We start from the raw sequence: 12,150 nt of genomic DNA on the forward strand, positions 1-12,150 counted from the left end.
CTGTGTGGCCACATTACCATAACGCTGTTCATATAATAGCCCCAGATGAATGAGTGAGTATGATACTGTTTACACAATTTTACAATGTGATTTTGGACTGTTTAATGAAGGAAAACTCAAAAAGGGAATTGGATTTGAACTTAATCAGAAGACCGACCCTGAGCCCAGTTAGGGTCAGACATCCTGGGACAGCCCTTTTCTGCCATTCCGAATAAAACCCAACTTTGAGAAATTATCAGCAGACCATGTTTTTCTCCATTAGGGGAGGACAAAGGTAGACCATTGCTGAATCTTTTAACCATACCATGTGGTTAAACTCTTAGACTGTCGATACCGACAGAATGAGAACAAGTCTTTGATATTCATTGCTAGTCTGCAGCTAGGAATTCGGTATCATTGAAAGAACGACAACCGCCGAAACATCCATTCTATAACGAATGTCACTTTGAACTACCCCCTCTAACCAAGACCGAGAGGGAGAGAGACGGACAATTCTACGAAAGACACAAACTTTTCACCAGCGATCAAGATGACACACTGAGCGTAAATATATATTGTTCCCGAATGAGTGAGCGTTCATATGTAAAGGATTAGCATTTTAATTGTTATTCTCACTCTGTAGTGACTTCCTGGTCGACCCCCCCCCCCCCCTGCCATGCCGGTTCAGCCCACTAGGGCACATTTTCCTATCATTTTATGTAACCACATTTACAGTGTTTATGCATTTCTGTGAATTACTTAGTTTGTAATAAATAAATGACTTAAGACAATTGATGTATGGATGACTCATAGTGAAGACAATTTACGACGTTTGGAATGAGACTAATGTGAGGTAAAACAAATAAATCATTAATCAGAAGACTATTGATCAGATATGAAAGTATCTCAAAGGTTATATTGGGAAATTATAACTTTGTAATCTGAATACTTTCCTTGGTGCCCCGACTTCCTAGTTAATTACAGTTACATGATTATTCAGTTTAATTGCATAATACTAATTACAGGAATCTTAGATAAAAAAACGAAGTCTTCAATTTAATGATAGTAAAGACACAACAACTCAATAATGGGTTCTGCCACCTTAAGCTGCAATGACTGCAACCAAATGTTTCCTGTAGTTGTTGATCAGTCTCATCACTGTGGAGGAATTTTGGCCCACTTGCATGCAGAACCGCTTTAACTCAGCAACATCTGTGGGCTTTCAAGCATGAACTGCAACATCTCAATTGGGATTATATCTGGACTTTGACTAGGTCATTCCAAAACTTCAAATGTGATGCTGTTTAGCCATTTTCATGTAGACTTGATTGTGTGCTTTGGATCATTGTCTTGCCGCATGACCCAGCTGCGCTTCAGCTCACAGACGGTTCCTTCTATTAAGGCAAGTCACCCAGGTCCTGAGGTAGCAAACCATCACACTATCACCACCATGCTTCACCGTTGGTATGAGTTTCTTACTTTGGAATCCAATGTTTGGTTTTCGCTAGACATAATTGGACCCATCTCATCCAAACGTTGACTGAAGTTTGCCAAAAAAGCACCTGTAAGCACCTGGATGATCATCAAGACTCTTCGAAGAATGTTCTGTGGACAGATGAGTCAAAAGTATCACTTTTTGGATGACATGGGTCCCATAATGCTTGGCGAAAACCAAACACTTCATTCCACAGTAAGAACCATATACCAACAGTCACCCATTGTGGTGGAAGTGTGATGTTTTGGGGATGCTTTGCTAACTCAGGACCTGGACGACTTGCCTTAATAGAGGAAATCGTGTATTACGCTCTGTATCAGAGAATTCTACAGGAGAATGTCAGGCCATCTGTCTGTGAGCTGAAGCTGAAGCGCAGCTGGGTCATGCAGCAAGACAATGATCCAAAACACACAATCAAGTCTACATGAACATGGTTAAAAAGCAATAATGTGAAGTTTTGGAATAACCTAGTCAAAGTCCAGACCTAATCCCAATTGAGATGTTGTGGCAGGACTTGAAACCAGCAGTTCATGCCTGAAAACCCACAAATGTCGCTGAGTTAAAGAAGTTCTGCATGCAAGAGTGGGCCAAAATTCCTCCACAGCGATGTGAGAGACTGATCAACAACTACGGGAAGCGTTTGATTGGGGTCATTGCTATTAAAGGTGGCACAACAACCAGTTGTCAGGTGGCAATTACTTTTTCACACAGGGGCATTGGGTATTGCATAACTTTGTTTATGAAATAAATTAAATAAGTATGTAATCATTGTTATTTGTTCACTCAGGTTCCCTTTATCTAATATTAGGTTTTGGTTGGAGATCTGATCATGTTCAATATAAAAAAATACAACAGTAGAGAAACCTATGTAGTGGGCAAATACTTTTTCACAGCACTGTACACACACACACTTGTCACGGCTGTGAAGTATTGTGTGAGACCAGGTAATTGACTGTCTCAACAGAAGTAGTGTGGTGGTTACCTCAGAAACCAGACATCATTTAAACACCAGCCCTCTACTCTCCCATTCTCCCCTGTGCATTAACTCTAACCATAGAAGGTGAGGCCTCACTGATGAGATTCCTAGCCTTTCCTCTGAGTGCAGTGTAAGTGTTAATGTGGTATTCCCCTCTTAACTACCACGCATCCACACATTATCACCAGGCCTCTAATAATAGACTGTATGAGATGTGGAAGAGGTGCAGCACTAGTCTGACCAGCATGAGATGTAAAGCTGATCACTGGTCAACTCCACCTGGCTGTGGTCTGACCTGGGCCACAATGCAAACGTTGTAAAACGTGGCAGATAGAGATGTCATGAACACAGCTGACATTATTCCATATTTTTTATAATTACTTATTTACATTTTAGTCATTTGTGACTTACAGTTAGTGCATTCATTTTAAGATAGCTAGGTGAGAGAACCACATTTCCCCTCAATAAAATAATTGTAATTGGGAAATTTGCTCTTTCGCAGCCTTGTTCCCTTTCTGTTTTACCCCCCCCTCAATCCAGTCAATAACTATAGGGGACTTCCTGGTACTGGACTTCCAGATTACTGCCTGGTAATCTGACCAAACTTTCAAGCCAGTCATGCCAGAGGACAGTGAAAGGTGGAAGTTATGTTACCAATCAAAGGGGAAATTCATAAAAATTGGATTTTTATACAGTTTAGTTTTGTTTTAAGATGTCATTTGTTTTAGACTTGTTTTACTCGTTGTGTGATTGTTTAAGCTGAAAGTTGTGGAACGTTATGTTAAAAGTGTTATAGAAAGTACATGTCTTCTTAATTCTGTTGTGTGTTCACCAGTGGGAATGTGCATGGTTCATCATCTTGTGCAGCACCTTCTCCCTGCTCCTCTTCTGGGCTTACTTCTGGTTGGAGGCCCACAATGACTACAACCAATTCAACTGGTGAGTGTAAGTTAGTCCTTACCAGAGTGGCTGTGAGCTGAGTTTGTACCATGCTTCTGGGGGACAGAAACAAGTCTCTTTTGAGCAGCTTTCAATTAGTAATTTAATGTGTGCATATTTCAATATCTCCTATCAGGGCTGGTCCTCTTCTTATCAAGACACTGGTTCAACTTCCCCACCCTCTGTTTCTCTTTCTCAGGTTACTATACAACCGTTCTGGGGAATGGAAGGACGGCACTGTCCCCATTCTCGCAACCACCGCAGTTGGCTTTAGTTACATAACATTTTTAATGGTAAGTTTCATGTTTTGGTTAAATGCCTGTACACACAGTAAAACACATGTTGTTGCTGCAGGTTCAGAAAGATCTAACCTGATTGTGGCTCTGTTCATATCCAGATTTTAGCACTCTGTCATATTTCACTGGGACAGCAGCTGAACCTCTACTGGATCCACAAGGTAGGCCATCAAATGAACTCTGACCTACTGATGAGGAAATGAATACCATGTTACTGTTAGCCCTGCATAGGAATGTGTAGAACAAATCAAACTGTTGATATGTTGGTCCCCACAGATTGGTGTGTTGGCTGCCTTGATCACCACTGTCAGTGGTGTGGTCTCCATCAGTGACGTGTGGGGGGACGAATGGGACATCATTCTTATATCGCTACAGGTCTACATCTCTATTTGTGTGTGTGTGTGTGTGTGTGTGTGAACAAGGTTATAAAACTCCTGTCTTTCTGTGTTGTAATTCAGTCCACAGGTCCTTTCCTGCACATAGGAGCTCTGGCTGCTGTCACAGCGCTGGGTTGGCTGGTCGCTGGACATGTGATCCGTGCAGGGAGAACCAGTAAGTATTGGGTTGGATTTTGATTGGCTTTCACTGTAACTCGAACAGGATACCAATAGTATACATTATTACATTACTTCATGATTATTATCATTATAACCATAAATATTTTTGATAATGAACAATGATTGCAGCAGCAGTCAGAAATCTGGGACCTAATGTCCTCACTCTATGGTCTTCCTTCTTCCCAGAGTTCCACATGATTGTGCTGCTTGTCTACCTAAGTGTCCTGCTGGTCTTCTACATGGTTCCCCTTGCCATCACCTCACCCTGCATCATGGACAGGAACAGCCTCAAACCTCGACCTGATGTCATTGGAAGACGGGGGGCTCCAATGGTGAGTCCGTGTCTCCCTACAGAAACATCTTCTTGCCCCCTACTCGCTAGCCGCTTCATGTAGATCCTAAGGAATCTCCACATGTAGTCGGCTGCTAACCTATTTCCTATTTCTTTAAAGCTGAAATAATTTGCCTTTCCACCTCTAGCTCAAATGACTGCCACCAAATTCTAACAACCCATGGTAACCCATTGTACCTCCTGTCTCTCTGTCTGTCCCCCTGTGTGTGTGTGTGTGTGTGTGTGTGTTCTGTGCTGTAGCTGGCTCCAGAGAACACCCTGATGTCCTTCAACAAGGCCCTGCAACAGGGGGTCAGCTCCCTGGAGGCCGACGTCTCCGTCAGGTACCCAACCATACTCTACCAGCCTATAACCTAACCCCACCCTACCACCTTAATGTTAGGAGTAATGAGTTCTCTACAGTAGACCGGTAACGGCGGGTGGGCCTTTCTGTAGTGAAGCCATAGCAACATTCACAGCGTGTAAAAGGTTATGGAGAAAATCTAAACACCCCCGTTCTGACCCTGCCTTTGACATAGTCAACTTGTTTTAAGACCATTTTAATCTTACATCCATTCCTTTTCACTAGTGCATTATAGCCTGTTATTACAGTACTCCCATTGCCACATAACCTCTTTATTTGATTTATGAAAGCAGTGACATAAATGACATAAATGTTACTGGTTCAGTGATGTCAGTCTGTGGTCCCAACTGTCCTCTACAGTCTGGACGGGGTGCCCTTCCTGATGCGAGACCGCACCCTGAGAAGGACCACTAACATTGCCAAGGTCTTTCCAGACAAACAGCACGAGGACGCCTCTCTCTTCAATTGGACAGAGATTCGCTCTCTAAATGCAGGGCAGTGGTTTTTGGAGGTACCCCTCTCCCCCCTCTGTCTCTCTCTCCCTCTCACTGGGTATATGCCTCTCTCCCTCCTTGTATTGCTCTTTCTCTTAGTCTCTCCCCTTCTCTAGTCTACCCTTCCCTCTCCCCACACCAAGTATATTTTTTCACTCCACTTTGCATCACTTCATCAAATAAAACACCTCTCTTCCCTCTCTCTCCAGAGCGACCCCTACTGGACAGTTGGGTCTCTGACAGAGAGGGAACGGAACCGAATGGGGAACCTGACAGTGTGTAGCCTGGTAGAGATGCTCCGCCTGACAGCCAGGGCCAACCGCTCAGCCCTGTTAAACCTCCATAGACCTCCCCCAGAACACCCACACTACAAGACCTGGATCATGAACACCCTGTGGGCCGTCCAGAGGTCTGGGATATCACAGAAGAGGGTGAGGAGGACTTTCTGTGTATCTTTCTGTGTATCTATCTGTCCTTAGCAACATTGGTAGAGATGTTGTGTAAATCAAAAAGCAGGTCCAGACTCGTGCCCTGTGGCTTTTTAGGTGACGTGGACCCCGGACACAGACAGGGGCCGTGTTAGGGGGCTGCAGCAGACCTCCTTAGAGAAACTGTCAGTGGAGGAGTTCAGACACAGGGGCATCAGCAGCCTCACCCTGCGCTACTCACAGGCCAGTAACAAGGACATTCAGTAAGACATACTACTGTTACACTCAAACTCATACTCTAAACCTAACCATTCACCTGCTGGGATTGTCCAAAATGTTGTCTGGGAGGTCCAAACATGTAATTTAAAAAGTCCTAGAATCTTATCTTAATCCCTAACCTCACCCTGCATTACGGTTACTCACAGGCTAGCATGTCCAATAACTATTTATCTTTGTAGGGACTTCCTGGTGAACAACATGAGTGTGATGGTGTACCCGGTGAATGAGCCGTGGCTCTACTCAGTGCTGTGGTGCAGCGGAGTGCCTTCTGTCTCCTCCGACGCCCCCCAGGTCCTACGCAAGGTGCCCTACCCCATCTGGCTCATGGTAAGAATCTCTGTCTACACCACTTCATTGCATTTACACTTTTGGTACAGTATAGACGTATGGAAGATACCCATGAGTGTAACAGTCAATTTTCTATGACTGGGTACCCCTTTTAACTGCTACAGTACAGAGGCTGGGGACGGCAGGGGAGAGTACAGATAGTGACTAGGGAACAGCAGAATAGCTGGGTAAGAGCGAAGTGAGGCATGGGGACACAGCAGCAGACCCAACGACACAGCTCGAGACTAGGACTTAAAACTCAAGTAGTTTCATTCATGTTCTGATTGTCATCGCATGTTCATCATGATGAGAGGTACAGTATATTTGTGGTGATGCTGCGATCTAGTGGTGGATGTTGGTTCTGAACAGCTGTTCTTGTTTACAGAGCCCATATGAATACTGCTTAGTCTGGATCACCTCAGATCTTGTCTCCATCGCCATAGTTACAGGAATATTCATCTTTCAAAAGTAAGTACCCATTTTCCATTACGATCAAACTGAATCTCTTTTCATTTAGCTGTGAATGGTTGTGTATTTGCAGCATACACCTCACCCTCACACTTTTGAGTATTTCCAGAGTATAATAACAATGCAAAGTTCTCTACTACACTGATCCCTGATGAAAGCTGGATCCACACACTTCGGTGATGTCTGCTCTGCTCCATTGTCTAGTCTGATGTACTAAGTGTTTCTTAGGACTGTTGTGTAAATGTAAAGGTCTGTGTGTTCTGAACATTGTGTTGCGTAGCCTTCTGCTTCTAAACTGACGCTTCTGCTCTTTCCCTTTCACTGCCCTGTCTCTCTTCTCCTCATCTGGCAATTTCTCTCCTTCTGTTTGTCCATATCATATTTTTTTCTTATGTCCTCTTTCATTCCCTCCTCTCTCTTGTTCTTCCCTATTTGTCCTCTGTTCTGACTGATTTTGTTCTGCCTGATCTGCATGCTACGTTTCTCTGCTGCACTCTGGCGTCTGTCAGCTATCACTTGATCAGGTAACTGGGGTGACTCCCATGTTGCTTTGTTATTTTCTGTCCTTGTGCTTTAATTGTGCCTGAAGCTCTAACGCTTGTACTCAGTGTACACTGTTTCTTTTATATATGGATTCATCATTTGACTATGCTTATATTGACTCTAAATGTGTCTCTGACTGTGCGGTGTCGCCTTGTCAGATGGAGGATGAGTGGCATGCAGAACTACAACCCAGAGCAGATCATGCTGAGTGCTGTGACACGCCGGCCCAGCCGAGACGTCAACATCATGAAGGAGAAACTCATATTCTCAGGTCCGTAATAAATCAAATATAATATAGGCATTTAGCAGACACTTTTATCCAAAGCAACTGACAGAACTGTTGGAAGTTGACACGGAAACATACAGTATAATCAGTATGTAGCCCATGCATGTATCAAACCCACAACCCTGATGTTGCCAGCACTATTCTTCAACTAACCCACTGAACCAAATCAAGAATGGAAAAGAGTGAGGGTCAAAGTTGAACTCTTCTTTTTTTCTCTCTCTCTCCTTTTTTAGAGGTAAGCAATGGAGTAACCAATACAGATGAACATTTCTATCCAGAGAATGGCTATGACATTGGGCAGTACAAGTGAGCTGTGTCTGTATACCTGGAGAATGGCCAGGACAATGCACACTACAGATGTCTCTGCACCTGTTTGAGCTGGTTGTGCTAACTACACTTATGACGGCATCACACGGCGACTGCAACAGACAGAATCACAATGGCTGCTACTTTAAACTTAGATGTTTCCGCCCAACATGTTAGAACTTTGAACTTCTAAAAGTTGTGAATGTTCAATGTTTTGAAGAATGTTGATCTACTTGCTGGAGTGACCTTTTTAAAAGTTGTATTTCAAGCTCTGAAGGATCATGGGATGTTTTTTCTTCTCAACTGTACATTTTTGTAAATATGACTTTGTTTTTCAATGATTTTCTTTTCCCTCTGAGAGGATTGTCATGGTTTGGTGTTCTAAATAGTATGCTATTATAAGACTGAATTCACTCTCATGATGAGTAGTGTGTGTCCTCTCCTATCGATGTGTGAAGGACATTTAGCATCATTGGGAATGTACACTGTTCTTGCATTGTGGTTATACAGGTATGAACATGAAGGGAATTCAATAGTCAACATAGTCCATGTTGCAATCATACTTTGTCTGCCTATTTTGTCATGCCATGATTGGTTTGCTTTAGGTTGAAGTTATTATATCCTTATCTCTTCACGTGGCTGCCTTTTTGTAAACTAGTTTCCTGGTATGTTACAATAAGAGTCTGTTGCAGTGTGTTTCAGTACTTATATTGTTATATGACACAACTCCTATAAATAGTATTTCAGGAACAGTACCAGTCAAAAGTTTGGACACACCTACAGTACTCATTCCAGGTTTTTTCTTTATTTTTACTATTTTCTACATTGTAGAATAATCCAAACGATTAAATAACACATGGAATCATGTAGTAACCAAAAAAGTATTAAACAGATCAAATATATTTTACATTTGAGATTCTTCAAAGTAGCCACCCTTTTCCTTGACCGCTTTGCACACTCTTGGCATTCTCTCAACCAGCTTCATGAGGTAGTCAATTAGAGTGCATTTCAATTTTAACCAGGCACACCTGTTAAATTCATTTGTGGAATTTCTTTATTTCCTTAATGTGTTTTAGCCAATCAGTTGTGTTGTGACAAGGTAGAGGTGGTATACGTAAGAGAGCCCTATTTGGTAAAATACCAAGTCCATATTATGCCAAGAACAGCTCAAATAAGCAAAGAGAAATGACAATCCATTATTACTTTAAGACATGAACGTCAGTCAATCTGGAAAATTTCAAGAACTTTGAAAGTTTCTTCAAGTGCAGTCACAAAAACCATCAAGCGCTATGATGACTGGCTCCCATCACGACATCAATAAGTGCTTCACAGGTGAAGTAGGTGAACGGATAATCTCTGCATGTGTAGTTCCCACCGTAAAGCATGGAGGAGGAGGTGGGATGGTGCTTTGCTGGTGACACTCTATTTATTTAGACTTCAAGGCACACTTAATCAGCATGGCTACCACAGCATTCTGCAGGGATACACTATCCCATCTGGTTTGCACTTAGTGGGACTATCATTTGTTTTTCAACAGGACAATGACCCAACACACCTCCAAGTTGTGTAAGGGCTATTTGACCAAGAAGGAGAGTGATGGAGTGCTACATCAGATGATCTGGCCTCCACAATCCCTCGACCCAATTGAGATGGTTTAGGAAGAGTTGGACTGCAGAGTGAAGGAAAAGTGCTCAGCATATGTGGGAACTACTTCAAGACTGTTGGAAAAGCATTCCAGGTGAAGCTGGTTGAGAGAATGCCAAGCGTGTGCAAAGCTGTCATCAAGGCAAAGGGTGGCTACTTTGAAGAATCTATAATATAAAATGTTTATTTAACACTTTTTTGGTTACTACATGTTTCCATATGTGTTATTTCATAGTTTTGATGACTTCACTATTCTACAATGTAGAAAATAGTCAAAATAAAGAAAAACCCTTGAATGAGTAGGTGTTTCAGCTCTTTTGACTTGAACTACACTGCTCAAAAAAATAAAGGGAACACTTAAACAACACAATGTAACTCCAAGTCAATCACACTTCTATGAAATCAAACTGTCCACTTAGGAAGCAACACTATTTGACAATAAATTTCATATGCTGTTGTGCAAATGGAATAGACAACAGGTGGAAATTATAGGCAATTAGCAAGACCCCCAATAAAGGAGTGGTTCTGCAGGTGGCAACCACAGACCACTTCTCAGTTCCTATGCTTCCTGGCTGATGTTTTGGTCACTTTTGAATGCTGGCGGTGCTTTCACTCTAGTAGTATTATGAGACGGAGTCTACAACCCACACAAGTGGCTCAGGTAGTGCAGCTCATCCAGGATGGCACATCAATGCGAGCTGTGGCAAGAAGGTTTGCTGTGTCTGTCAGCGTAGTGTCCAGAGCATGGAGGTGCTACCAGGAGACAGGCCAGTACATCAGGAAACGTGGAGGAGGCCGTAGGAGGGCAACAACCCAGCAGCAGGACCGCTACCTCCGCCTTTGTGCAAGGAGGAGCACTGCCAGAGCCCTGCAAAATGACCTCCAGCTGGCCACAAATGTGCATGTGTCTGCTCAAACGGTCAGAAACAGACTCCGTGAGGGTGGTATGAGGGCCCGACGTCCACAGGTGGGGGTTGTACTTACAGCCCAACACCTTGCAGGGCGTTTGGCATTTGCCAGAGGATACCAAGATTGGCAAATTCGCCACTGGCGCCCTGTGCTCTTCACAGATGAATGCAGGTTCACACTGAGCACGTGACAGAGTCTGGAGACGCCGTGGAGAACGTTCTGCTGCCTGCAACATCCTCCCGCATGACCGGTTTGGCGGTGGGTCAGTCATGGTGTGGGGTGGCATTTATTTGGGGGGGCCGCACAGCCCTCCATGTGCTCGCCAGAGGTAGCCTGACTGCCATTAGGTACCGAGATGAGATCCTCAGACCCCTTGTGAGACCATATGCTGGTGCGGTTGGCCCTGGGTTCCTCCTAATGCAAGACAATGCTAGACCTCATGTGACTGGAGTGTGTCAGCAGTTCCTGCAAGAGGAAGGCATTGATGCTATGGACTGGCCCGCCCGTTCCCCAGACCTGAATCCAATTGAGCACATCTGGGACATCATGTCTCGCTCCATCCACCAACGCCATGTTGCACTACAGACTGTCCAGGAGTTGGCGGATGCTTTAGTCCAGGTCTGGGAGGAGATCCCTCAAGAGACCATCTCATCAGGAGCATACCCAGGCGTTGTAGGGAGGTCATACAGGCACGTGGAGGCCACACACACTACTGAGCCTCATTTTCCACTTGTTTTAAGGACATTACATCAAATTTGGATCAGCCTGTAGTGTGGTTTTCCACTTTAATTTTGAGTGTCACTCCAAATCCAGACCTCCATTGGTTGATAAATTTGATTTCCATTGATAATTTTTGTGATTTTGTTGTCAGCACATTCAACTCTGTAAAGAAAAAAGTATTTAATAAGAATATTTCATTCATTCAGATCTAGGATGTTATTTTAGTGTTCCCTTTATTTTTTTGAGCAGTGTATATGTGGATCATATGTGGAAATAAAGCAATAGATGTGTCCCTTTATCTTGGGGAAACATGACTGTGTAGTTGTACACATCATACACTATGGATATATATATATTTTTTACCTCTGTGCAAATGTACTTACTGTCATTTTTAAAGTGTTTCTAGTCGATATTAAACCCCATAGTTGTGTGAGTTGGCAAAACAAGTATATTTTTAAATTGCAGTGTTTCACAGATCTGTTACTTAAGGTCCTGATTGTGCTATTATAAACATTTCTCCATTCGTTATACATGGCACACTGCTAACAGAATGGTCAAATCTGTTCAGTTTAGGATTATACATTTAGGAATAAATAGGCCTGTGTTGGATTAGGCCCAATCCAGGATATATAGTGTTAATGAACACTTCCACCATGTGGACTCCTGCTCTGAAGTAAGGGTGGAGTGATGTTCCTCTCAGATTTCCATCTGAAATCAGCCACTTGCTTAAATAAAGAATGTAAATGTATCCAGTGTGCTTATTTCATGCCTATGCAAATGTTAATAAATTACTGTATTATGAAGAATTT

The 12,150-nt window shown here is 43.0% G+C and overlaps 1 protein-coding gene across 2 annotated transcripts in view; it reads left to right on the forward strand.

The window, feature by feature from the left end:
• The window catches only part of LOC115135877 (glycerophosphodiester phosphodiesterase domain-containing protein 5-like), a 44,671-nt gene extending 32,582 nt beyond the window's left edge, over positions 1–12,089 (forward strand). For both annotated transcript variants that reach the window (XM_029671034.2, XM_065023695.1), the window contains exons 3-16: positions 3,286–3,389; positions 3,589–3,682; positions 3,787–3,846; positions 3,962–4,060; positions 4,144–4,237; positions 4,429–4,574; positions 4,835–4,917; positions 5,298–5,448; positions 5,641–5,862; positions 5,977–6,122; positions 6,318–6,465; positions 6,851–6,933; positions 7,635–7,747; positions 7,996–12,089. In XM_029671034.2, coding sequence (XP_029526894.1) covers positions 3,286–3,389; positions 3,589–3,682; positions 3,787–3,846; positions 3,962–4,060; positions 4,144–4,237; positions 4,429–4,574; positions 4,835–4,917; positions 5,298–5,448; positions 5,641–5,862; positions 5,977–6,122; positions 6,318–6,465; positions 6,851–6,933; positions 7,635–7,747; positions 7,996–8,072 — 1,620 coding nt within the window. In that variant the 3' untranslated portion in view covers positions 8,073–12,089. The remainder of the gene's footprint in view (positions 1–3,285; positions 3,390–3,588; positions 3,683–3,786; positions 3,847–3,961; positions 4,061–4,143; positions 4,238–4,428; positions 4,575–4,834; positions 4,918–5,297; positions 5,449–5,640; positions 5,863–5,976; positions 6,123–6,317; positions 6,466–6,850; positions 6,934–7,634; positions 7,748–7,995) is intronic.
• Positions 12,090–12,150: the final 61 nt, after the last annotated feature.

Source organism: Oncorhynchus nerka, linkage group LG10 (assembly GCF_034236695.1).
Source record: "Oncorhynchus nerka isolate Pitt River linkage group LG10, Oner_Uvic_2.0, whole genome shotgun sequence".
Classification (NCBI taxonomy): domain Eukaryota; kingdom Metazoa; phylum Chordata; class Actinopteri; order Salmoniformes; family Salmonidae; genus Oncorhynchus; species Oncorhynchus nerka.